General features: G+C 37.2%; 2 protein-coding genes across 7 annotated transcripts; one reads left to right on the forward strand and one right to left on the reverse strand.

Moving 5' to 3' along the window:
- The first annotated feature begins 208 nt into the window (after positions 1-208).
- On the forward strand, positions 209-8,706 carry LOC125272957. The gene is made up of 8 exons (XM_048198174.1): positions 209-678; positions 814-916; positions 2,497-2,557; positions 2,656-2,979; positions 4,052-4,399; positions 6,337-6,537; positions 6,700-6,735; positions 7,825-8,706. The coding sequence occupies exons 3-8, from the start codon at positions 2,512-2,514 to the stop codon at positions 7,950-7,952; spliced, it is 1,083 nt and encodes a 360-aa protein (XP_048054131.1). The 5' UTR covers positions 209-678; positions 814-916; positions 2,497-2,511; the 3' UTR covers positions 7,953-8,706.
- Positions 8,696-27,946, reverse strand: LOC125272955 (protein SON). Of its 6 annotated transcripts, XM_048198168.1 has the most exons (13): positions 27,762-27,946; positions 25,823-25,905; positions 25,572-25,743; positions 23,215-24,815; positions 22,695-23,077; positions 22,488-22,619; positions 19,848-20,066; positions 19,650-19,760; positions 17,590-17,706; positions 13,254-13,401; positions 13,102-13,167; positions 11,968-12,083; positions 8,696-9,285 (listed from the first exon to the last, which is right to left on the reverse strand). In XM_048198168.1, the coding sequence occupies exons 1-13, from the start codon at positions 27,842-27,844 to the stop codon at positions 9,127-9,129; spliced, it is 3,390 nt and encodes a 1,129-aa protein (XP_048054125.1). In that variant the 5' UTR covers positions 27,845-27,946; the 3' UTR covers positions 8,696-9,126. The 6 variants fall into 6 exon arrangements, 3 of the variants coding, with proteins under 3 accessions (XP_048054125.1, XP_048054127.1, XP_048054126.1); XR_007185971.1 differs by lacking the exons at positions 8,696-9,285; positions 11,968-12,083 and adding an exon at positions 14,566-14,653; XR_007185973.1 differs by lacking the exons at positions 8,696-9,285; positions 13,254-13,401 and having other exon boundaries at positions 12,001-12,083.
- Positions 27,947-27,960: the final 14 nt, after the last annotated feature.

The following is a 27,960-nucleotide window of genomic DNA, read 5'->3' on the forward strand; positions in this document are numbered from 1 at the left end:
ACACTTTTTATTGTGACATTTAATATTTATATATTTATAGCACATTTTATATATTTTTAGATTTAAATAAATAAGGTATCACTATTTTAAGGTGTCTTAGCTAGTGTAATTATATATTTAAATACTGAATAATATTAATGAACAACATGTACTTATTATATGATTAGGATTAGGGGTTGGTTTAGGGATAGTTGCATGTAATTATGCATAACATATATAACAAGAAGACTGTAAAATAAAGTGTTACCAAAAATAATGGTATTATCTTGCATTATTATTGCAAATGGTCTGAGTGAAATGTGACCTGGCCATATTTTGTGAGATTTACACATTTACAAATGATCAATTATTTTTTTAGATTATGCATTTAAGCATTTAGGTTTTTACAAACCTGGTCTTTGTTTTATTGTTCTTGGTGTGAGTGGGATCAGTCAGTGAATTGTATTGCAAGGTCTAAAAACAGAGCTTGAGTTTCTGCCAGAAGTGTTGAAGAGTGTAAATACTTGCAGTCAAGCCAAGAAATGCCATCATTCAGAAGATGATCCTGGTGTAACAGCTCATCTAACGTTTCACAGACACGGCTTATACATTAAAAGTGCTCAGACAGAAGGGACACAAACAAGTCTTTACCTCTCCCAATCTATTAAAGACGTGTAAACGCAATGAAGAATTGTTAAGGTAACATGTTACTGCAGTGTAATGTAATTGTGATGATGTGTCAGGTCATATTTTAACACCCATGTCACCTCGAGCCCTAAACGTAAAGCAGCATCTGTGCAGCGTGTTCACTGGATTCATGTTCTCTCTGTTCAGCATGTGACCCGGCCCTGAAGACCAGAGGAGAGTGAATGAATGTGGCAACCTGAAGAACAAGCTCTGATGATCCAATCATAATCACTGAATTACTGGAGACTCGGTAAGTGCTTTCATTTCCTCCTCATGTCCTGCACTTCAGCTCTCTCAAACAATACAGTGACTGAATATAACACCACCATACTGAATGGAGAAACAACAGTTCATTTCACTGATGAACGCTGTGTTGTTTCACATAATTCATCAAATGCACAACAATAAAGCGTGAGAAATGACTCCAGAGAAGTTGAAATGAAATGAAAGGTGTAATTAAGAAAATATATTTATGAGTATGATATTTATTGTGTACTACAATCTTTTAATGATTTTCAGGTTGATCAGCTGTTTTTCTTCTCAGTTTTGTTTTCCTCGTCATTAAACATGACGTCTTGATATAAAATTGATCAGTTCTCTTTCTCAGTCAACACATGTGTAAAGAAATACATGTTAAATCAACCGAGAAAAGGCTGTTTCGATAATTAAATAACTAGTGTCTTACAGTGTTTTTAACTCAAACATAAAAAAAACTTAAATTAAATATATTTGTTGAAGTACTAAAATGACTAAAACTGAAATAAAAATAAATTCAAGCTAAATAAAAATATTTCACAAAACAAATACTGATAAACATGACAAAAGCACAACAAAATTGCTCAAAAATTAAAATAACTTATGAAAATAATTACTTTTTGATGCAATAATGACTCAATTCCCATGCATGTGCATATATATATATATATATATATATATACTACTAAGAAACGTGTTAACCCCTGTCCATCAGACGGTTAGACTGCAGTGTCCGGAGTGTTTTATGTGGATTGGGTTACAGGATCATGTGACTTTGGTAAAGATGCACGTCAGCACTATTAAATAAAGCTTTAGCAGTTTTTGTGGGCGTGAAGGAGGCGGCGGCTGTAGTAGAGGATCATGGGAGGATCGTTCTGCTGCTCAAAACACTGTCCACCACGTGCCCCGACAATATCAAAGATTATTAATATTATTTGAAAGTATGATACCATTAGGTTTTAAATGCATGACATGAAATATTTATTTTAGTCGATTGTTTTTTTTGTGGTGATAATGCAATGACATTTTTAGCCATAGAAAGAAATTATAAATACATGCAAAAACAAGAGAGAACCAATGAAATATTAATAACTGTTTATGCTGTAGTCAGTGTATGCTTTTTCATGTCAGCTTTTTGAATAAAAACTATAGCTGTAATATTTATAACTATAAACAATTTTGTCAGATAAATACCATAACCAAGTTTAGTGTTTGTTCTTCCCTCATATTTAAAATATTAAAACCAAATTAAAAAATTGTTCTCATATTTTGACGGTTGAATTGAACTGTTAGGGTCATAAAAAACATATATATACATGTATTAACTTCAAATAAATATAATATGTGATATGTGTGTGTGTGTGAGACATTATTTTAATATTTAGGCATATTTTCGCCCTAAATTTTATTGTAATATGGAAAATATATGTAAATTGTAAAGTATTTATTTTATGATACATTTAAATTAAGAAATAATTGCAAAAATGTAAATATTTATATATTACAAATGAATTGCATATTTTGGGGAGATAATAGATTAATAATAGTTTTATTATTATTATTATTATTTAACAGGTTTTCTGAGAGGACATGAATATTCTTGGCACTACATTAGTTTTTATTGCATCCCTCAGTGGTAAGTGATGAATTTCTTCTGTTTACCATTTGATATTTAATTGATATTAAAAGCTCTGGTGTTGGGAATGATTTTTCTCATCTCACGTCCTCATCCAGTCTGTCTAGGGTTCTTCCTGCAGACGTCGGAGGTCCAGGTGATTCTCGGGGAAAGCGTGATCTTGCCCTGCAATGGTTCGGGATTCCCTGTGGAAGAGCTGCAGGTTCACTGGGAGGCGATGGGAAAAGACGTGATCTCTCTGAGCGAAGGCGTCATCACGGTCGGGAGGGCGTTTGAAGGGCGGGTCAACTTCCTCAAGGATCCTGCCGAGTCTAAGGACTTTTCCCTCGTTCTGTCAGATGTGATGCCGAACGATGGAGACGTATACGAATGTCTCTGGGAGGGAAACAAACCCATTTGCTCTGTATTACTGCATGTGTTGAGTAAGTAACCGAGACAATTACTAACTAGTTGATTTAAATTAGTACACTAGGAAAACATCAGAATTTTTACAAGTTGTTTTAATTGTTTAATTTGCAAAATTAAACTATCAAGAAATAATTTTTACCGCCAAAAACATTGATGATAAAACAAATGTTAATGATTAAAAAAAAAAGTTGTTCATATTTCCATTTAGTTTAATAATGACTAAACTAAAATAACCAAAACAATGATTAATGAAAAGTAGGTCTGTCAAATATTAACTAATTATCGCACATTTTCCTGACATTAAAGTTTTAAAAATATTTTTGTATTGTTGTAATTTCACATTTAATCTCCAAATTAATGTAGAAACAAGATAAAGACAGTATATTTTACATATTTGATCAAACAAGTAGGAAATGTACAGAAATTGAATAAAGTTATCAAACACTTCACAGTCTACAATGCATAATTTTTATAGATTATTATTTTATTAAAGCTACAGGAGTTATTCAGTCAAAAGCAGTGAGTGATTTTCTCTTTGTCTTTTGTTCTTTGATTAACATTAATGACAGACTGCAGCAGGTTTATTAGGCTGCTGTCACTTTAAAACCTTTAAATGCATATGATGTGGATCTGCATCCTATTTTCTTTATGTTTACTCTTTACGTTCATTTAAGACTTTGATTTATTTGAGACTGTGTTTATGACGATACTCAACAAAACGGGAATTTTGCCATAATTTTGTGTGTTTTTGTCCGTTCAAGTGTGAAAGAAGTCTAAATGCGGCCGGTGTTCTGACAAATAATGCTACCCTGTCAGATTGTGTGTGGCAGTTTTGCATCTTATAGCACTTGAACGAATGATCGTGTGATCATATAATATAATGCTAGCTAAAGGATGACGGAAATACTGATGATGCGTTAATTGCGTTAAATATTTTTGAAGCGTTAAACTGAAAGTTAATCGCGTGCATGATCGCATTTTTACAGCATTAATAAAAATAATAATTAAAAAAAAATGAAAAGTAGTAGTAAAAGCATCAACACAAGTTTAAGAGAAAGTGCAATGTAAATGTCTCTTGTGTTTCAGTGGACCCAAAGCTGTTCTCTGATCATGTTGAAGCGTTTGAGGGTGAGGATATCACTTTGGAGTGCTTTGGCAATATCCCTAAAAATAAACCATGGGAAGACATCTACATCCAGTGGCTGAAAGATGACAAAGAAATTCTGCGATTGAGCTCTGGAAAGATGGACGTCAGTATTGATTACAGCATCATCGCATTACCGCCCAGACACGACATCTGTCGCGGTGTCTTCTCACTGACCATCATGTCGGTGAGTGTTTTCGACCAGGGCGATTATCAGTGCCGTTACAAGAGCACCGATTACGAGGCGCCGCGGAGCGGATTCCCGGAGAGACACATGCTCATGGTTTGGGGTACGTACGTGTTCAGCTGTTTACCACAAACTGTATTTCTTGAGTAACTGTCACACGAAAACACACTTATGCGGCAGTAGGGGGTATGTCCACTCACGATGGGGGAGGAGAGAGAGTGACCCAATCAGCTGGAGGGGGTGTGTCCACTCATGATGGGGGAGGAGAGAGAGTTAGCCAATCAGCTACAGGGGGTGTGTCCACTCATGATGGGGGAGGAGAGAGAGTGAGCCAATCAGCTGCAGGGGGTATGTCCACTCACGATGGGGGAGGAGAAAGAGTGAGCCAATCAGCTGCAGGGGGCGTGTACACTCATGATGAGGGAGGAGAGAGAGTGATCCAATCAGCTGTAAGGGGTGTGTCCACTCATGATTGGAGAGAGAGTGAGCCAATCAGCTGTAGGGGGGCGTGTCCACTCATGATTGGAGAGTGAGCCAATCAGTTGTAAGGGGTGTGTCCACTCATGATGGGGGAGGAGAGAGAGTGAGCCAATCAGCTGCAGGGGGTGTGTCCACTCATGATGGGGGAGGAGAAAGAGCCAATCAGCTGCAGGGGGTGTGTCCACTCATGATGGGGGAGGAGAGAGAGTGAGCCAGTCAGCTGTAAGGGGTGTGTCCACTCATGATGGGGGAGGAGAGAGAGTGAGCCAATGAGCTCTAGGGGTGTGTCCACTCATGATAGGGGAGGAGAGTGAGCCAATCAGTCATAAGGGGTGTGTCCACTCAAAATGGGGGAGGAGAGAGAGTGAGCCAATCAACAGTAGGGGGTGTGTCCACTCATGATGGGGGAGGAGAGAGAGTGAGCCAATCAGCTGCAGGGGGTGTGTCCACTCATGATGGGGGAGGAGAAAGAGCCAATCAGCTGCAGGGGGTGTGTCCACTCATGATGGGAGAGGAGAGAGAGTGAGCCAATCAGCTGTAGGGGGTATGTCCACTCACGATGTGGGAGGAGAGAGAGTGAGCCAATCAGCTGTAGGGGGTATGTCCACTCACGATGGGGGAGGAGAGAGAGTGAGCCAATCAGCTGCAGGGGGTGTGTCCACTCATGATGGGGGAGGAGAGAGAGTGAGCCAATCAGCTGCAGGGGGTGTGTCCACTCATGATGGGGGAGGAGAGAGAGTGAGCCAATCAGCTGTAAGGGGTGTGTCCACTCATGATTGGAGAGAGTGAGCCAATCAGCTGTAGGGGGGCGTGTCCACTAATGATTGGAGCGAGAGTGAGCCAATCAGTTGTAAGGGGTGTGTCCACTCATGAGGGAGGAGAGAGAGTGAGCCAGTCAGCTGTAAGGGGTGTGTCCACTCATGATGGGGGAGGAGAGAGAGTGGGCCAATCAGCTCTAGGGGTGTGTCCACTCATGATAGGGGAGGAGAGTGAGCCAATCAGTCATAAGGAGTGTGTCCACTCAAAATGGGGGAGGAGAGAGAGTGAGCCAATCAACAGTAGGGGGTGTGTCCACTCATGATGGGGGAGGAGAGAGAGTGAGCCAATCAGCTGTAAGGGGTGTGTCCACTCATGATGGGGGAGGAGAGAGGAGAGAGAGTGAGCCAATCAACAGTAGGGGGTGTGTCCACTCATGATGTGATAGGCTACATGTGTGTTGTGGCACTCGGTCCGATCGCTTACTGCACCTTTAAGCCCCGATCTTTACGAGTTGGGGGCGTGTCAGTGAGAAATGAGGCAGAATACCACAATATTTATAGGCTTTTTCATTTACATCAAAATAAGCTAATTCCCTGCACAAAATATAATAGCATTGTAATATATCAATATACTATGTAATGATAAAGTTTACATTGGCTTCATAAATTAATTAAAAACATTTAAAACATTAAAAAGCAAAACACACCTGATACACATTTATTGTTCTCTAGAAGTAGAGTTTAAAAATGCACCATATGTTGTCATGTAACCTCTCTCTCTCTCTCTCTCTCTCTCTCTCAGTGGCGTCTTCAGGGATGACAGACCTCATGGACTCAGTCTCCAGTGCCAGCGTGACCTCTCACACTCACACGAGCACAAGCGTGCCAACTTGGACGGCTGTTGCGAGCAGTCAAACTGAAGCGGGCCGCACGGCACCAGCTCACGCATATGCTGCCAGCACTCAAACTGAAGTGAGCAGCACAGCGCCAGAGAGAGCTGAAGGTACTGCTGCTGATCCCCACACAACCTCCCAATATTAGTAGCAGTCAATAAATGTTTTATCAATGACTGATTCTTTTCATATAATGTTGGTGCTGTCTAATCCTGGGGCTGATTTATGCAATCTGTGTTTCTCTCTTACAACACTATTTCTGCTGATGACAGATTTGTCAGCCGTCCCTGAGGCAGGCACCGTTTCTGGTGAGTATTGAACATTTTCTTAAGCATTCAAAGCTTATAATTCTTATAGATGAAATTTATAATGTAGTCCATACAACCTGTGCACTATATCCAAGTCAAATTATATTTTTGTATGAAGAACAGACCATTGAAATTCACTGCTAGAGCGCTCAAATGTCATTTGCATTTTAGTATTATATTAATTATATTATATTATTTAGTAGTTTTAGTGCCTTCACTCTAACTTATTTTATTTTCATTTATTTGCCGAGGCAACAGGTCAAGTATTGCTAAAGTGTTTAATATAATATTCAAGCATTATATAATATTCAAGTAATATATATTATAATATTATATACAATAATGTATTATATATTATAATATTGAAATATTTAATATTTATAAAGTTCAAATATTTAATGTAATATATGTGTTTTATCTAAAATATATATAATTAATATTCAATTAATGAAAATGATTCTAATATATAAAACTATTAAAATAATTTCAATTTATTTATTAATAGTGTTTTGTCCGTATATATATATATATATATATATATATATATATAATATATATATATATATATATATATATATATATATATATATATATATATATAAATTTCAATTAACAAAATTGACTTTATACTATATATAAAAAAACTATTAAAATAATTAATAATTTTCATTTATATGTGATCTAGATCAGAGGTTAAAATTAACTTTTAATCAGTTCCAATCATAAAGCTACTGTAAGAAAGTCAACTGAATTTAGTTCACCCAAAAATGTAATTTAATGTATTTGTGATTATGGTCTCAAAAAATCAGAGATTTCAGAACAAGCTATTTATGCTCAATAAATGCTCTTTTTGGACTGAAGAAGATTTTAGTTCTGAAAGTTACAGTATGTTTTCATAGAACATCAAGCTCTATTATTTCAGCGATCAAAGGCCACGAACCCTCTACAAGTACCAACAGCTGAGCCTGAAACACATCTAATGTAGAGCATCATTAAGGCTTTAGGTTAAGATGAACATTTTCCCCAGCTTCAGGTCAGAGCAGCGTATTTCTTTATGATTCATGTTTAAAGCGAGCCGTTTCCTCTCAGGTCAGCGTGATCCTCTCGAGTTCCTCTCGGATGAGAAGACTCCCTGGATCCGCATCGGACTCATCAGTGGAGTTCTGCTCGTTACCGCAGTCGTTCTGGGATTATTGCTGGTATCTGGAAGAATCTGAGTTGTCGAGAGAAAAGTAATGAAGGGATTTATGTTTCAGACATTTCCATTGCAGTTTTGTGAGCTGTGAAAATGTACAAGTTGCTTCAACAAAATATGATGTATTTTTTTAATATACCTTGTCTTATTTGTGGAGCTCAACTGTTTACTTACAATACTCAATGCTATTTAATACTTGGCAAATTTATCTTAATATCCTAAAAATCCTGTATATCACACACATATATATAAAAATTAAAAATGCGCTCTGGCATTGTTTTAATAACTAAACCTACATGTTCCCTGAAAAAATATTAAATATTTTGTTACTTTAATTGGTGAATCTTTGAGTATGGTGCTATTCATTTATTTATCTTTAAATGGTGCTGTTAATTTATTTGTATGCTCTTAAAGTATTTCTAGTTTTTGAAATCTGATGTCATTTTTACCGTCCTTTAAAGCATGAAGAAAAATATAGTTATGCAGAACTCACATGTTGTCACAAAATAAACTGGACAGTACATTTGTTGAAGGCATTCTGACATTATAAACTACATACAGCTTCAGATGAGATCTGCAAAAATGTAAAATCTTGTGCATGCAATTTTTCTTTGGTTTGTTCGATTGCAGTTTGTATGTTGATGTGTTTCGAATGCTGATCAACTGAAAAGAGTTTTATGCATTTTGTACGTGGAAGATTATCTTTAACAAATACTGCAACATTGTAATTTTTGTCAAACTGACCGGACACAATAAAGAGCATCATTTTCCAGTGACATGATTTTCCGTTTATTCTGTGTTTCATCACAAAAACTTGTTCTCTGCCAGCAACAGAACACAAGCCTTCAGAGAAGAAGATGCAGTGGACCGGGGCTGGTAAAAATACAAAGCAAAGACAAACACTTTGTTCATGAAGATAAAACAGTTTTAAAGCATGCATGAAACATTTACAAGAGCAAACATAACAGAAACAATAACAGTCTAAAACAATAAAATACAGCGAACCCTCACGGTTCAAACCTAGTGAACAACGTACTCGTTACCCGTGTACATGCTAGTCTCATTTCATTGGCGTGCAAAGGCTGTCACAGTTTACCAAATCAAGAAAATAAGCCAAAATTACAAAAAATGCATAACATGTATGCATGGGAAATGAAATCAAAGCGCTGTGCACTCAATAGGAGGCTCAGAGAGCATCACATGTTGGTGGCCGCTGTGAACACGGGGCCGGTATGAACGCCGTCTCCCGCCACCTCTCCCATCGCCTGCAGCGCGACTGTGGCCGCCATCGCCTTGGCGTGTTTCTTATTGGGACTGGCAGTCTGTGGCTGGTAATCACATCCGTTCACCACCACCTGACAGGACACACAAACAGATCTGCTGACTCAAATAACACTAGACCAAACAATGGATTTGGTGCTGATGCACAATGCCCCATTCAGAAACTATTCTTTAGCATTAACAGATGAAACTGGCTGTTGTCAACAAAAGAGAAGCTTTAAGGGCTACAGTTGTACTATAAAATAAAAATTTGCATTCATTTTATTAAATAATTAAAAAGATGAAATATATTTTATTTAAATTATCTAATAATAATAATAATCATTAAATATATAAATTTAAAAAAATATATAATTATAATGATTATTATTATAGCTATTTAATAATATTTGACTGGTCAAAAACAGTAGGAATGTGTCTTATGATTGAAGTCTTCGGATTAAAAAGTCATTTTTAAATAATTTAAGAAATTGTATGCACACAAAATCACCACAATCATTCTATGATGAATATTTCCAAATGAAGCTATTCAAGTCATCTTGTGAAACTGACTGCATTTTTCTTCATATTGCAACATATATATATATTTATAGTTTTTAGCAGAAAAACAAAATATAGTAAATGTCAAGTTTTTTTTTCCAATGTTGTGGATTCTTAAGGTGCTTCCCATTTCATGTACTTATGCTCTGTTCTATGCCGTTTTATAGTATAGTGTGAATAGTGTGTTCACACAGAATATTACAAAAATAAAAGTTACTTAACCGAAAAAAGAAAGAAAAAATCTGTAATGTTGGACACTTCAGACACTCAACTGTTGCTGCTTTCCTCATGTAACAGAAGGGAAGGGGCTTCCAGACCGATGTTGGATGACACAAATAACCTTATAACATCCACACAGTTGAGTACATAGAACATAGTATAAGTGCACAAGTTGTGTCCCAAATGATGCACTATACACTATGCACATGTAGCGTTTGAATGTTATTTTTGTCATTCATCATTGAAGTCTAATAGCCCCTCCCCCTCCGCTACACAATTAAAGGTGCCATCGAATGTTTTTTTACAAGATGTAATATAAGTCTAAGGTGTCCCCTGAATGTGTCTGTGAAGTTTCAGCTCAAAATACCCCCTTGATTTTTTTTAATTAAATGTTTTAACTGCATAATTAGAAATGCGCCGATTCAGGCTGCGGCCCCTTTAATTGCTCGCACTCTCCGCCCCCTCCCGAGCTCTCGACTCTATCATTGCATAAAGTTTACACAGCTAATATAACCCTCAAAATGGATCTTTACAAAATGTTCATCATGCAGCATGTCTAATCACGTAAGTATGGTATTTATTTGGATGTTTACATTTGATTCTGAATGAGTTTGATAGTGCTATGTGGCTAACGGGTAATGCTACACTGTTGGAGAGATTTATAAAGAATGAAGTTACAGACTGCAAGTGTTTAAAAATGAAAATAACGACAGTCTTGTCTCCGTGAATACAGTAATAAACGATGGTAACTTTAACCACATTTAACAGTACATTAGCAACATGCTAATGAAACATTTAGAAAGGCAATTTACAAATATCACTAAAAATATCATGTTATCATGGATCATGTCAGTTATTATCGCTCCATCTGCCATTTTTCGCTGTTGTCCTTGCTTGCTTACCTGGTCTGATGATTCAGCTGTGCACAGATCCAGACGTTAATACTGGCTGCCCTTGTCTAATGCCTCTATCATGGGCTGGCATATGCAAATATTGGGGTCATACATATTAATGATCCCGACTGTTACTTAACAGTCGGTGTTATGTTGAGATTCGCCTGTTCTTCTGAGGTCTTTTAAACAAATGAGATTTATATAAGAAGGAGGAAACAATGGAGTTTGAGACTCACTGTATGTCATTTCCATGTACTGAACTCTTGTTATTCAACTATGCCGAGGTAAATTCAATTTTCAATTCGATGGCACCTTTAAAGCTGCGACAGTCGAGTGCATAAAGTGTCCAACACTCCACACTTCATTTTTAACGTTAATTTAGTGCATCATCCGGGTATTTAAAGGTGCAGTGTGCAAAATTTAAGAGGATCTATTGATAAATAGAATGTATAAAGACCTTACACAGTGAGCTGTTGTGTATTTATTACCTTAGAATAAGCCATTTCTACCTCATACACCACGGGTCCCCTTACATGTTAAGCCGTCCTTTTGCACCAGCATGATTCTACAGCAACCCTAAATGGACAAACTGCTCTACAGAGCGTGTTTCGTCACTATGTTCATTGGTGTTTTTAGAGTCAGCTTGCATCATCACTACGTTGAATACGCACGAAGAAGTAGTAGTAGTAGTAGTTGTCTGTTTTATTAGAAGCAGAGACCGTTCTTTGTTAGAAGTAAGAAGAAACCTCATTGCTTGACTGACTATCTGCTGTCTCAGACAACGACATCTTTGCACACTGTACCTTTAAAGTGCACTTTTTATTTTTGGAATTTACTGTGTGAACACACTACTTACACTATTTATACTTAAAAACAGCATAAAATAGTGCATTAATACACAAATTGGGACACACCTATAGTGTATAGTACATCATTTGGGACACAACTCTGGTTTGTTATAATATTGTGATGTCTAAATTCACATCCCATTTGAAAATACTTTATTTAAAGTAATTTATATACTTTATTTTTTAGTGGGTTTTACAAAATATTTTTATGCAAAACAATATAAAATTGTATTTAAAAAAAAAAAAAAAAACTAACCTTGAACAGAAAGTTCTTGCGGTGGTCGGGTCCGCTGTGGTGCACCATCACAAACTCCGGCTGCAGCCACTTCTTCTTATTGCACATCTCCATCAGAGCAGATACGGGATGCTTCCCTGCAGGCGAATAAACATGATTTATACAAAGTCCCATAAGCAAGTTGATTTTACATTTGGGGTAGAGTTAGGGTTAGGGCTGGGTATTGACACAATTTTCACAATTCGATTCCTATTTACATGCTTTCAATTTGATTCGATTTCGATTATTTTGAAATATAAACATTTAAATCGCAGCTGTCGTAACTGATTTATTCAAACATGCATTAAATATTGAAGAACATAAAAAATTATAATGAATATGTAACGGTGCATAGCTATATTTATCAGAATGCTGCTCTCTAGAGTTCACTTTTCTAGCTGACTAATGAGTTTATGGTCACTGAATATGTTTTTCTGAGGTAAATGTGACATTAAAGCTGTTTTATTGAGTCTTTCCGAGGTTGAAGCACTGATTGAGCGATTACACGAGACATGATACGGATTTCAGTAAGTTGTACTGTATATTTTAACATACCTTCAGATGTTCATGCATGTTTATTTCGCTATAACTGGTATTAAAGCGGAGGAGAGGATGATCACATGCTTCTCTTTAACTGAGGCGCTAAAGCGATCTGTCACGCCACATTAAACAGCGCCAAAACGGTGTTTATTTTTTGAATCTCATAATAAGATGGACGTCATTTGAAATCTGAGACTTTGCTTCATATCAAAAGTAACAAAGCACAAAGATTATTGTGATTCATTGGATGGGAGGCGCTACATATTCTGCTCATTCATCAACTGAAAACAGACTAGACTAATCCATTCTTGGGATTTAAGAATCAATATCGGTTCGTAAAAATGAGAATCGCTTAAAATCAAGAAATCAATATTTTTTACCCAGCCCTAGTTAGGGTTGTGAACCCCACATTTTATCAACCAATCTCTGACTTGTAAAGCCTGACAGACAACGATCAGGCATAACATTATGAGCACTGACAGGTGAAGTGAATATTATCTCTTCATCACGGCACCTGTTAGTGGGTGGGATAATGTTGGGTAAATCACGTCACATGTCTTGTGATCAAACACTCACCTAAAAGATCCTTCATCACCACAATGTTGCCAGACTTCTGGGTTTTTTCTCCTTCTGCTACAAGCCCTGAAGAGACAGAAGCACATGACATCATGACTAGCATCTTAGCGATGACATCATCACGCAATGGCTTCTTCGCGGCCTGCTCTCACCCTTGCGGTCCGTTTTGAAGTCGATAATAATGGGCTCCACCGTGCCTTCCCTGTGCTTCCCCAAACCCTCCCCTGAACGCCATCCCATCTTCCTCATCAACAACTCGCCCATCCCGCCCGAGACCGGCGCGGCCCGCAGGAACTGGTCCTGAATGGAACGGGACAGATTCAGACAGAGAGAAAGAGAGGCAAACGGAGAGAAACGACGAGTAGTGAGAGATTCGCTCGTTCGGGCGGGTCGCATCATTTCAACCGGAGCTGCGTTTAAAATAATAGATAAAATAATATAGCCTTGTGAATTTACATTTTAACAGTTCAAGTTGTTATAATATAGAATATGAAAATTGTTTAAATGCAGTTATTTAAAGCAGTTTAAAAGACTAAACTAGTATAAATATACATATAAACACCACCACGGCTGCATTTATTTAATCAAAAATACATCAAAAATAGTGAAATATTATTACAATTTAAAACAGCTGTTTTCTATGTGAATATATTATAAATTGTAATTTATATCCAGTGATCAAAGCTGAATTTTCAGCATCATTACTCCAGTCTTCAGTGTCACATGATCCTTCAGAAATCATTCTAATATGATGATTTGCTGCTCAAGAAACATTTATGATTATCATCAATGTTGAAAACATTTTTGTGGAAACTCATAAACCACCATCCAAAATTTTATGCATTAAACTAATAAAAAGTAAAGACATTTATAATGTTAAAAAAGATTCTATTTCAAATAAATGCTGTTCTTTTGGATGTTCTATTCATCACAGAATCCTGAAAAATAAAATGCATCAGTTTAACTGTTTTCAACATTGATAATAATCAGAAAAGCAGCAAATCATCACATCAGAATGATTTCTGAAGGATCATGTGACACTGAAGACTGGAGTAATGATGCTGGAAAAAAAAACAGGCATAAATTACATTTTACTATATATTCACATAGAAAACAGCTATTTTAAATTCTAATAATATTGCACAATTTTGCTGTTTTGTTTTTAATTTTTTTTTTTTTTTTTTTTTTGGACCAAGTAAATGCAGCTTTGGTTTAAAATGTAAAACATTTTTTAAAAAAATCATAATAATTCCAAACCTTTTGACCGGTAGTGTATATCTTACACATAACACATAACTAATTTAATGTGCAAGCCTTCAACAGGCGAAGCATCAATACCGTCCTGAACAGAACTCAGGCTTTGAGTCGGTTCAGTGGAAACAAACAGGAGCACATGGCAGAAATGCATCAGTTCACACACAAATCCACATGAATAGAAGGAAGGGTGCTGGAGGACGTACGTACCTAGGCCCCCATCATCGGCCGAGCATCTGACGTGAATAGAAGGGGCCTGACTCTGACCATGGCAACAAGGCAGCTACAAGGACTGACCCTGCAACAAGTGTCCATACAGAGGGGTGAGAGTTCACAGGTCAAACTGTGAGCCCCCACCCCTCGTCCATCTGTGTCCCAACCCAACCAATGAGCTTGAGCCTCGCTGGCAGTGGATGCCAAAAAAAAAAAAAAAAAAATTCCCAAAAAGGAGCAAACATTGACCCTTTCGATGCTTCCTCTCCGGCAATCAATTTTAGACTACATCAGGGTCAAATGCTCCTTTAACCTTCAATATCATTTGAACAATTTGGATCCCGCTCTTAAATAAAGAGTGAGCTCCAAACATATCACACAGGTTTATACATTGAGACTGTCGTATCTTTGGTAACACTGCCCTGAATAAATGAGCCGTATTCAGTTGTGTGAATGCTCTGATCTCTCTGTAGTCTAAAATGTAAAGTTTGTATTACATGTCAGTCAGCATCCAAAGCCTTCAGGATAATACATCTCTCAGCTAAAACGAGACTCATTGCAAACACATGTATGTATACACTTTTGACTGAAAGGCTTATGTTGTGTAAATTGAATAATAATAAGACCAAAGGGGTTTTTAGGAGTGCCTAAAACCTCTTAGAGTAACTGTAACATACGACTTCAAGTGATTTATTGCTTTAATAAAAGTACATCAATATGAAAAAAACACTAATTTACATTTACACTAATGTTTAAAATTTGATGTCAGTAAATTTTTTTTTTTTAAAGAAACTCATCTTTTTATTCAGCAAGGATGCATTAAATTGAGTAAAAGTTACAGTAAAGACATGCATAATGTTACAAACGATTTCCATTTCAAATTAATTTGAATGAATTAACTATTCATCTTAGGATCCTGAAATAAAAAAAGTGTCACGGTTTCCACAAAAATATTTCTGTAATAATACATTGATAATAATCAGAAATGTTTCTTGAACAGCAAATCAGCATATCAGAATGATTTCTGAAAGATCATGCGACACTGAAGATTGCTAAAAATTCAGCTTTGCATCAAAGAAATAAATTACATTTTATAACATATTCACATAGAAAACAGCTATTTTAAATGGTAATAATATTTCATGATTTTTACTGTATTTTTGATCAAATAAATGCAGCCTTGGTGAATATTAGGGATGCACTGATATGAAAATTTTGTCCGATAATTGATAATTCTTCATATTTGAAAGCCGATAACCAATATATTGGCCGATCATTTTTTTGAGCCTGATTACAAAAACAAAAGTCTCACAAATAAAAGCTACAATTATAATGTTCTCATTATAATATTATGTAGCCTTAATGACAGACCTGTGCTTTATTTTAATTTTTGAAGTGATTTCAATCATATTTCAAGCCATTCAAAACCATCATGATGAACAGTGCGCATCTGTGAACAGTGTCTCAGCAGAAGGAAATAATCCATTATTTATCGCCTTTAATATATCAGCCAATTTCTTTTATAAGGCCGATAACGATAACATTAAAAATGAACATTTAATTGGCCGATACCGACATGGTGGCCGATATATCGTGCATCCCAAGTGAACATGAGAGAAATCTTACCAACCCCACATGTCTGAACAGTAGTGCACATTAATATAGTTCACTAATCTAACTGTAGGTTGAAATCATGTGGTCACCGGTGTGCATACATTGGCCATTTTTCTGCAGATTTCAGAGTCGGATCCTGATGCATATTTCTCTACTCATTGGAAGGTTCCAGGTCATTCAGAGGAGGGGCGGAGAGACTTACTTCACATCCTCTTCCTTCCTCCCCTCTCTCAAAAGACACTTTTTAGAGGAGTAAAGTGAGGTGTGCTGCCCATCCATCATTGCATCTGCTACGACAGAATTTCACATATAAAACATCTGCATGACCATGCACAAGTGGTGTACCCGTCCAACTGGTCATTTTAATCAAGAGAGGCTCGTTTCCTTCAAAAGATCACGATCAAGTCAAATATTTGCACTTAAAGGGGTCCTATTATGCTGTTTTAGTGCGTTATGTTGGGTAAAGTCCCTCCAGCAGGAGTTCTTCTCTATATCAGTGTCACTGTTTCTGAACTCTCTGAAACGCCTCCATTTTAGCCTTGAGTTTTCTTCCGGGAACGAACACGTCACAATATTCCTCATTTAAATAATTCATACGCAGAATAAAGGGGCGGGGCCTGGTTGAGTTAGTTAGCAGTGTGTTGAAACTGGCAGTTATGGTAAGGGGCGGGACATTTCCCAAACACCAATCACAACACACTGCTCCAGCCGACCAATCAGAGCACATTGTGCTTTCAGAAGGAGGGGCTTCATAGAGACAGGAACTAAACAGAGCGTTACTGACAGACTGGGAAGAGAGGAGCTGCAACAATGGAGAATATGAGGAGAATAATCAACATTCAATCTAGTAGAGCCCAAAAACAACATCAAGACTTTGAAAAAGGGCATAATAGGTCCCCTTTAAAAGAAAAGACGAGCTCTTTTTCTTTCTTTCAGCTGACGTCAGTAAACGCACAGCTCTGATCTGTCTTTTGACAAGATCGTTTCCACGGATACATTGACGTCATGCTCAGTGCAAAGATCAATACTTATTAATTAAAAAGCGGCCGGTGTGAACTATCAATGGACTGCGGTCTGATTAACAGCTCAGTTGGGTACACCAATTGGCAAAGTAATCACAGATGACAATTCTTATATGCCTTATAAAAGGGGATGATGGGTATTTTGAGTTTGAGAGCATTTCAGGATCTATTTTACCCTTCAAGTGCAATGTGAGCGTATGTCTGAACAGTGTAAATATAAACACAATAAGTCATAAGCATCTGACTGCAATATACCAACTTTCATGTTGTCAACTTTATGATTCTTGGGAATTTAACACACATATATGATGCAAAACACAAACCATCAAGCACAATGTATGTCCAGATTCATTGTAAGAGTGGTGCCGTTGACTCAGGGCTTTACCTTCTTAATCCAGGCTTGTGGGCCACTGTTAGAGAGCTCGTCAGATGAGAGCACTTGAGCGCCTGTTGAACCTGTGAAGAGGCCGGGAATGGTGTTGGACTGGGCCCATGCATCAACCTGTGGATGTTATTACCAGACATGAGCAATGGAATCATGATAAATTGAAACTAAGCCTTAAACCTAGGAGCAGCATGACTCTGGATAAATTGAGAATCACAATTTTTTTTTTTTCAAAAAAATTCACCCATGATTCTGAACAGAAAACTAAAAAAAAATAACATGTCATTTACTAGAGGTTCTGACAAAATGTTAATTGCTGCAGTCCATTTAAAAAATTTTTGTTTATTTGAATGAATTATTACAAGAAAGAAAATCAGGTTGAGTGAATGATTCAATGACTCACTCATAAATACTTGTTTCATTACTGGATGAATCAGTGTTTTTGAACGAAACTCTTGAATGAATGATTCAATGACAAATGCATTTTTTAACAGTCACTTGTCGATGTAACAATATAATCGATACAATCGTTATTTGTGCAAAGCTACTTTCAATTTGCTCTAGTTCGATCGCTTCTGTAGACATCAGTGTTTATATTCAAATGATATACTTTTATCTCAGTATTTCTGTGATAATTTGAACATTTGTAACAGAAATAATGATACTGTGTGGTTGAAAACACTGTTTGTGGAGCTGTTTCATACCTATACATGACAAGGTTTAATAGACAGGCAAATTGTTGTCATTTAGGAATGAGATCGCGTGGGTATTTGAATTGTGATCACAATCTTTTAACAATTAATCATGCAGCTCTAGAATATATGCAGTTATTTAATATTTTCTGCGCTGATTGTGGGGGAAATCATTGGAAATGTGGCAAAACATGTTAAATGGAGTGGAGAGCACTGCACTCCAGTGTTATTTTAGTATTATTTATATACTATTATAGTATTTATTATTATTTTGAATGAGTTTTACATTTGAGTTTTTGATTTTTCATTTTAATTTTAGTAATTTTGTTATGTGCTTTTGTCATTTTTTAAAAATATTTCTATATAGTTATTTTTATTCAGTTTCAGTCATTTTAGTACTTCAACTTCAGCTTATTTAGTTGCAAAGGCACATTTCTAATTTTTACTTAAGTTTTTCATATTTCATATTAAGTTTTTCATATCACGTTCTAATTTTTATATTTTATTTCTGGTTTATTTCAATAATCAAAAACGGATTTTAAGTAGATTTTTTGTTAACAATAACAGCACTGCTAAACTCATATATTAAATTTGATTATATACAGTAGTGGCCAAAAGAGATGTCCAGTCTAGGAATATTGACATCTTCACCCATAATATAAATATTATTACCAATCTGTTAAAGATTTTGCATAGTTGTGCTTGGAGTCAATTGTTTTATTTGTGATAACGCAATAAAAACATGCCAAATAATGCCGCCATCATTTTTGGACAGGCTCTCATTCAAAGAAATTATGAACCCCTGCAAAAACAAGAGAGCAAATATTAACTTATGTTGTAGTCAGTGTACGCTTTTTCCTGTCATCTTTTTGATTTTCTATGCACTTTTTTTTTTTGCATATTAAAATAAAACCCATAGCTGTACCTTTTTTGCCAAATAATTTTGCCAGATAAATACCTTAACCAAGTTTAGTGTTTTGTTTTTCCTTCATATTTAAAAAATATTAAATATTTTTCTCATATTTTGTTCACATAATCAGACTTGTTGGGACATTAAAAACACATATCCCCTCCGGACATCACTTTTGGCCACTACTGTAATATTATACTTTCTGTTTAATTTTAATTTTAAGTTTTATTAATTGTTTTTTTTTTTTATATTTCTATACATCTTTTTTATATAGCTATTTTTATACCAGTTACTTCAACTTATTTAGTTGCAAAGGCACATTTAAAATAGATTTTAATAGTTTAGTTAACAATAACAGTTACACATACTAGTAGCTAAAAGCAAGATTAAATTAGCCAAAATATACAAGACACTTTCTGTGATTTATGAACCATGTATGCTCTCAAACCCAAACGTACTTGCTCCTGAGCCCGATTGAGCATACACATGGCATTGATGTCGAAAGGGTTTTCCGCCAACCTCTTCTGTGCAACCGCTCTCTCACTGACGGCCAACGTGATGTCCACAGGCTGGAAACGAAAGACAAGAGCTTAGACAAGCTATAGATGAGGCTTATTTGAGATTAATTTGTTGCATTTCAGAAGTTGAACACTGACTTGAGAAGGTGCTTCAGGAAAGACACTATCATTTTCCTTGGTGGTTTCCTCAGTCCCAGAAGGTGCCGTCGTAGGCGGCTTTTCTGTTTTCTTTTCGACCGGCACCCATTCCCCATAGGCACCATCAGCCTCCTTCTTCCTATGCTGGGATCCGGAGGACACCGGGAACTCCTTAGCAAAGGCCACTTCGGTTCGGGCGGCCGGCTTTAATGAGGTATTCTGGAAGACAAGAGAACACAGAAAAGTTAACCCTTTAAGACCTGAAGGCTTTTTTAGAGTTTTTTTTTCTGAGTGAAACACACAAAAGTAAAGACTCATAACTCCAAAACTCTAGCAAGGAGAGTTAAAAGGTAGGTATCATTTGATAGAAAACATTTTGAAAGAAAATATAAATTACATTACATTTGGCCATTTTCTTGCTGAGAAACAGCTGATAAAAGACAAAAAATATATATGTTTTTTAAAAAATATTTTTTCTTTTTTTTTATTTGACATGGAATAACTCAGGAACACAATAAGATCGCTAAAAAAATCTTTTTTGGTGATGCTCTCCTATATGTTAGCTGCATCTGGTTTAAATTTCATGATGATAGCATAAAGAATAGTTTGAAAATTTGTTGTTCATTTTTTCCGCAGCCAGGTGGCGCCAACGGGCGGTAAACTCCAGTTTAGCGGTGCTTCTCAGCACACGTTAGGAATTTTTCAAAATGGTTAGATGCATTAAAAAGATGAGATTCTAAGCTTTAAAATGATATCTATTATGTGTTATTCCACGTTGGAAAACGAACATGGATGGTAGGCTTGTTGCGATAGTCGGTGTTACCGGTGATACACAGTGTTTAACCCACCTACCGGTCATAGCACTTGACCACCGGCACCGTCCCCATCGTGTTGAAGTTTTAGCCTATAGCAATAAAGCACTTAATTCAGTTAGTGACTACGTGCCTTCGTAATTTAGCGCAAGCGGAACGAGCGCCGCAGTAAAGCAGCAGCCGGTGTCCGATTTCATTTATCATTTGAGGAGAGTGAGGCGAACTAACTGGCAAAGGATGGCGGAAGATCTGGTTTCAAAGCGAAATGCAAAAGCACCTATTTGGAAATATTTTGGATTCAAACCAAATGCCAACAGGGAACCTGAAAACGTTAACGAGGCAACCTGTAAACTTTGCCTGATGAAAGTGGCAGCATCTGGAGGTAACACTTCGAATAGGCTCCCCGTTTTGGCAAAAGTAGCCAAAAAATATCTTTGTGTTTGTGCAACAAGCTGCGCATCCGAGAGAGTGTTCAGGACGATGGGAAACATAATCACCCCAACAACTTGTATTCAGTTAGCAGCTGTGCTATTTTTGTTGTAAACGCATATTACTCAGACTAATTAGAGGGTGAAAACAACGCAACAGAAGCATGTTGGAGGCTTGATATGAAAGTTTAAAGTCTCTGGTTTTGTATGCAAAAAGAATTTTTGTGCTACCTATATGGATTCAATTTTTATTGGCTTTTAAAGAGAGACACGCAAATGGGAGCGCCGACGCTCCATCCGGTCTTAAGGGGTTAAAGCCCACTTCATAATTTAAGGTAAAATTCATGTTTATAACCAGGGCTTGACATTAACACCCGCCAACCCGCCAAATGCGGGTAGATTTCAGCTGTGGCGGGTAAGACAGCCACTCCCACTAGCCACTTTGGCGGGTTGAATATAATTTCAGTTTACAGCCAAATGATCGTCAAAGATCGTCGTAGCACAAAATTACAATCCAATCACACAATTTGTTATTTACGTGCAGTTAGTGAAGGAGGGATAGGCGGAATTGCGCTGAATGACACACAACAGAAGCGCTCTCTCGCGTGCGCTCTCTCTCTGTCGCGCGCGCGATCAGTTCTCCTCGCGCCTGAATAGTCAAATACATGTGCACACAGATGTCTAAATGTCCAACGTGTGGAGTATCTCGTGTGAATACAGTCGGTTATGGCTTAAGTGGACGTAAACAGGTGGGTAATAACTGAATATGCGTCAGTTACGTCCATGCATTCAGCAGCCCAATTAAATAGGCCTATCTGTCTGTCTTTAATATTAATCAAACAACAAAAGATGTTAATTAAATGTAGATTATATGTTAAATAAACCTACTGTATCTGAAAAAAAAAGATTATTTTTAATTTACTATTGTTTTTTTAAATTTGCTTCTTTGTTCTTTTATATAGCCTAACACAAATAACTTATCTCATATTAGCCCATGCTCATATTGTCCACCTCTTGCCCACCTGTACATACCAGCTGATATACAATGTAGTCTTGATTTGGGTTTGCATTTAAAAGTTTGAAAGGGTTTTACATCTTCTAAATCAAGTAAAATGACTCAAAATAAAGTAATTTAAGCATAACAAAGTCAACTTTAATCATATAAAATGTAATTTACCAACATCAAAATTTTGGCCAGTTAAAATGCTGAGTGGCTAGTAACTTTGAAAAACAACTAGCCACAGTGGCTGGTGAGCAAAAAAGTTAATGTCAAGCCCTGTTTATAACACAAATAGTGTTGGCCAAGTTTAATATGGTCTGAAGTGTAATACTATGAGTTAATGAACCTAACCTCAAGTATGAACAACAGTAACAGTGATGCGAAAAAGTAAGACACTTACACCGAGACTGAAGGCAATGCCCTTATTCTCCTTAAGGGAAGCTCCACATAGCTTCTCATCCTCTTCATCGTCTGACACGTGTGGTTTTGCGATGGCCATCTCTTCCTTACTCTCGGCTATCTTCTTGCATCTCTGAAGGATTAAATAAACCGTTGACTCAGTGCAGACCAAGAAACACCAAACCGCAAGCACATGCACAACCCTTACCTCTGTTAGCTCTTTAATGCTGAAGGTGTTCGCCTGTTTTGTCACTTTCTTTTTGGCTTCTTCAATACTGGCAAGATTAGGTGTGGCTGAAGATGGTGGCTTGTTGACGATTGTGGGTAATGGGGCCATTTGTGGGAATGAAGCCAAGGCACCCATGCTGGACAAAGCAGCGGTCATGGTGGCGGCAGTCATACTAGCCATAGCAGCATTCATAGTCATGTTTGTCATCACTGGCATGGTTAAGGACAAGGATGTAGAATTTGAGGATTGCAAGGGTAGTTGAAGAACAGCTTTGGGCCTGAGACTCTCTGGGATGGGCACGCCTGCCTTGGCACACATAGCTGCAGCATTAGCCTTAGCTATTTCCAGCAACTGCTCCTTATCTGGGAATAGGAAAAACAACAGTGAGAGAAAATCAATGCAATATACAGTAAACTAAAGTGTTACCAATATTAATTATTCAAAAAATGTTGACCGGTAGTGTAAAAGTAAAGGATAGAATTCCAAAGTTTCTTCGTACCAAGTTCCGTAAGACGTGGAGGTGTCTTGCTGGCACTACGTCGAGTTCTGGACGTCGATCTTTTCTTACGGAGAATGAGGACTGGAGAGCGACTGGGTTCTCGCTTCCATCTGTCCCGCTGATTTAGCGATCGGCTTCCGAAACCTCTTCTCCAGCGTGAGCCGGATCGAGATCTCCTCCTCGAATGCGAGCGAGACCTCTTTCTTGATTTAGACCGTCTGCTTCTGTCTGGAGTTCGAGATTTCCTCCTACGGCCTTGTGAGCGAGATCTCGATCTTCTCTTTTTGGGCGACCTCGATTTCGAACGTTTGCTCTTTGTTCTGGACTTGTGCGATTTTCTTTCAGAGGGCGATCGAGACTTTCGTGAAGGCGACCTGGATTTTCTCTTTTTCGATGACGACTTTGATCTGGATCGTGCAGCTACTTTGGATCTTGAGGATGTTTGTTGTTGACTGGGAGATTTGGATGGTGAGGTTGAGTTCCTCTTGATTGAAATCTCTATGTCGGTTATTGGATTTGTGTTGGTTTCTTTCTTGTCAAGGTTGGCAGCACACTCTGAATCTTTTGGCGTAATGGTTGAGAACGTTGAGGGTTCTTCAGATATATTGGTCACTTCCAAAGGCAACTCAGGTGTAATGCACTTCTGGGAAGACTTGGTCTCAGATGGCTCTGCCAAGAAGGGAACTGGTCGCCAAGATCCAGTGACGGCAACTGTGTTGAAACCAGAATTCGTGCTGATGGAGGCAACCTCAAACAACTTGGTGTCCGAGTTCACAGCCAATGTTGGACTTTTTCCATTCTCAGTTGTATTCTGAGACACACTTTTCTGTATTTCCATTGCACAACTTGTATTATTGTCCACTGCTAGATCTGTTTCATTCTTAATCGATTCAGTTTCCTTCAGTTTATCTTTCAGATCAGACCTTGATTTTGAAACGGACCTTGATTTAGAAGGTTTCGTTCTACTTCGAGACTTACTCCTGGAACGCCGTGGTGAGCGAGACCTAGATTTTGACACGGACCTTCTGTTCTTCCTTGAGATCACAATAGACCTTGATCTAGTTCGCCTGGAGCGCGACCTGGATCTTGAATGTTTGCTTCTTCTGACAGAATGAGACCTGGACCGATTGTTGCGTCTCTTTGACCTTGATCTACTTCTCTCTCTCTGTTGATGAGACCTCTTTTTGGAGCTATTTCTAGAGCGGGAGGTTGACTTTGATCGTCGTTGTCGTTTTGAAGACCGAGATCTTGATCTGCGTCCTGACTTCCATCGGGGTGATCTTGATCCTCTAGAAGTCTCCTTACTTTTAGATGTTCTGCTGGAACTTGTTTTCTTATCCTTGGGCTTTTCGTTTTCAGTGCTTTTGTGGACAGAATTCTCCATCTTGGGAATAATGTCAGGCAAAACATCAGATGTGTCTTTGAGCTCAGACTTTGAAATCTTACCTGCTGAAGAGGACTTCGTATTTTCATTAGAAGGTTTTGATTCAGACTCAGATTCAGAACCAGATGCTGAAGAGCTTTCAGACCTTGAGCCAGACCTCTTCACTTTGTCTGCATCTTTGCTTTTTTTCTTCTTCTTTCTCTTCTTTTTCTTTCCACTTTGGAAAAAAACAAACAAACACAGGAAAAAATGAGCTCATTAGGAATAAAAACTTTGAAAACAACCACAAAGTCGAACCCGTTAAGATTAATTTGAACAGCCGTAAATAATTCAAACCATTAGAGAGGACATTGATCCAAAGGTATGAATAATCAAAGGTTATGAAGAAAGACCGTATTTTAGTCTGCATTATTCAGTGTGTTCTTCAGTGCCAGCATCAAAAGCTGGTTACGTTTTTTTTCTTCTGGGGATTATTGGTATTTTGATTACACAATAAATTTTATTTGATTTGATTTCCAATTAATTCAAATTATTGTAGTCTCTGCCTGGGGATGCTCCCCTACAGGAAGAAAAGGCTATATAATTCAATATATAAAATTTTACAAGTATGATTAAAATGTGTCCCATTCACTGAGAGAGACAATATATGACAAAGCAAGGAGAACTCTACCATTTAAATGCTGTAATTTTGCATAATTTACAATACATAATATTAGTATGTAATTAAATGTAAAAGTAGCCTATGTAATTAAAATTAGTTTCAATAAATAAAAATATTGATAAAAATCACACATTATTTGTGGTTTGTCACATGTAGTAGACAATTTTTGTGCCGTGGGTAATAAGGAGGATTTTCCACTCGGTTACCACCACAAGTATATTTCAAACCTGTGGGAATCACTGAAGTCATTGTCAATTTAGGGTGACTAAACTTACATTATTTGTCTTTTGCAAGTGCCCCGAATTGTCTCACCTTTCATGGGTCTCTTTGTCAGACTCAGTCTCTGAGCTGCTGTCTTTTCCTTCTTTCCGTTTCTTTCTCTTCTTTTTGCTTTTGTGTTTTTTGTGCTTTTTACTCTTCCTGTGTTTAGTGCTGGTGTCCTCTTTACCATGGTTATCTTGGAGGTTAGTGTGTGTGATTTTATCTGCAGTGAAAGCAAAGACTTATTAGTGACAGAATATATGTCAGAAAACACAAAAAACATAAGTGTATTGACGACTAACCTGTTGGTGTGTTAATTTTTTCTTCCTTTAGTCCATCTTCTATCGTCTCCGTCACAGGTTCAGACTGTGGCTCATCTTTCACACTGAATGAAAAAACATTTTATTACTTATTTAAAACATGACATAGATGTAGATTAAGTCCATTGTCTTTGTTGATTTCTTGAGTAAAATTCCCAACACTGTCACCTACAATGTACAATTCAACAAGATACTATTACATGTTACATGTAACAAGATACTATTTTTGGGCATGTAACATTGTACTACCATGGTTTTTGGACATTTATCATGGTGCAATTTTGGTTTTTGGACATTTACCATGATGCTACTATGGTTGTTGGACATTCACCACGGTGCGATTTTGGTTTTTGGACATTTACCATGGTGCTACTATGGTTTTTGGACATTTACCATGGTACTACTATGGATTTTGGACATTTACCATGGTGCGATTTTGGTTTTTGGACATTTACCATGGTGCTACTATGGTTTTTGGACATTTACCATGGTGCGATTTTGGTTTCTGGACATTTACCATGGTGCAATTTTGGTTTTTAGACATTTACCATGGTGCTACTATGGTTTTTTGGACGTTTACCATGGTGCGATTTTGGTTTTTGGACATTTACATTTACATTTACATTTACGCATTTGGCAGACGCTTTTATCCAAAGCGACTTACATTGCATTATACTATACATTTGTATACGAGTATGTGCAATCCCTGGGATCGAACCCATGACCTTGGCATTGCTTTTACCGTTGCATTTACCATGGTGCTACTATGGTTTTTAGACATTTACCATGGTGCTACTATGGTTTTTTGGACGTTTACCATGGTGCGATTTTGGTTTTTGGACATTTACCATGGTGCTACTATGGTTTTTGGACATTTACCATGGTGCTACTATGGTTGTTGGACATTCACCACGGTGCGATTTTGGTTTTTGGACATTTACCATGGTGCTACTATGGTTTTTGGACATTTACCATGGTACTACTATGGATTTTGGACATTTACCATGGTGCTACTATGGTTTTTGGACATTTACCATGGTGCGATTTTGGTTTCTGGACATTTACCATGGTGCGATTTTGGTTTTTAGACATTTACCATGGTGCTACTATGGTTTTTTGGACGTTTACCATGGTGCGATTTTGGTTTTTGGATATTTACTGTGGTACTGCTATGGTTTTTGGACATTCACAATGATGCTACTATGGTTTTTGGACATTCACCATGGTGCAAATTTGGTTTTTAACATTTACCATGGTACTGCTATGGTTTTTTGACATTTACAATGGTGCTACTACGGTTCAATCATGCTTTACAGATTGCTTCAAATCATCTTTATAATAAAGAGGAAAATAACAGTGTTTTGAAGTTTTTGTGTTTCAGATAAAACATTGCATAACAATTCTGTCACTGATTGACAACTACCCAGCAATTGTGTTACAATTGGGTAAATATAACGAAAAAGCAATTATGAATAAAACAATTTATAGTGTTACCATTTTAAAATGTCACCCATTTATATGAAACAATAATGGTGGAAGCTCAGTTAACCATGGTAACCTTTATTGAAAAAGTTTACCTCACGGTGCCTAAACCAAACATTGACCAATCTACAGCTTTAATGACACAAAACGTATTTTTTCATGTACACTGGAGTAACTTGTAATTTCAACGCTACATCAACACGATGAAGCATGGAATATGTGGTACACATGGCAACAAACAGCGACACTTGAACCGAAAATACACAATTCAGTCTCAAAACTATCATTAAATGTTTAAACACTGTACCTCAGTAGAGTTTGTGTACACTATAGTGATCATAACAGCTAATGTTTAGCTAATCAGCTAAAACAAATCAACGCGTTCTTAATGAAACTGTCGCGATATCTTAAGTCACGAGTAAAAGGTCGAACGTTTTACCTGATTTCTTGAGTTTCATCCTCGATTTCTTTAATCTTACTCATTACAAAATCCCTGAAAATCTGCTCGATATTGGTCGCCATCACAGTAGGAGCGTTGTTGGGTCCTCCAGTATCCCAGAATGCCTCATCAACGGCTTCTTCCTCCGGTCACCCATAGACGGTCACCACAGCGACCGACAGCGGCGCGAAAGCGGCAA

Source organism: Megalobrama amblycephala, linkage group LG7, assembly GCF_018812025.1.
Source record: "Megalobrama amblycephala isolate DHTTF-2021 linkage group LG7, ASM1881202v1, whole genome shotgun sequence".
NCBI lineage: Eukaryota > Metazoa > Chordata > Actinopteri > Cypriniformes > Xenocyprididae > Megalobrama > Megalobrama amblycephala.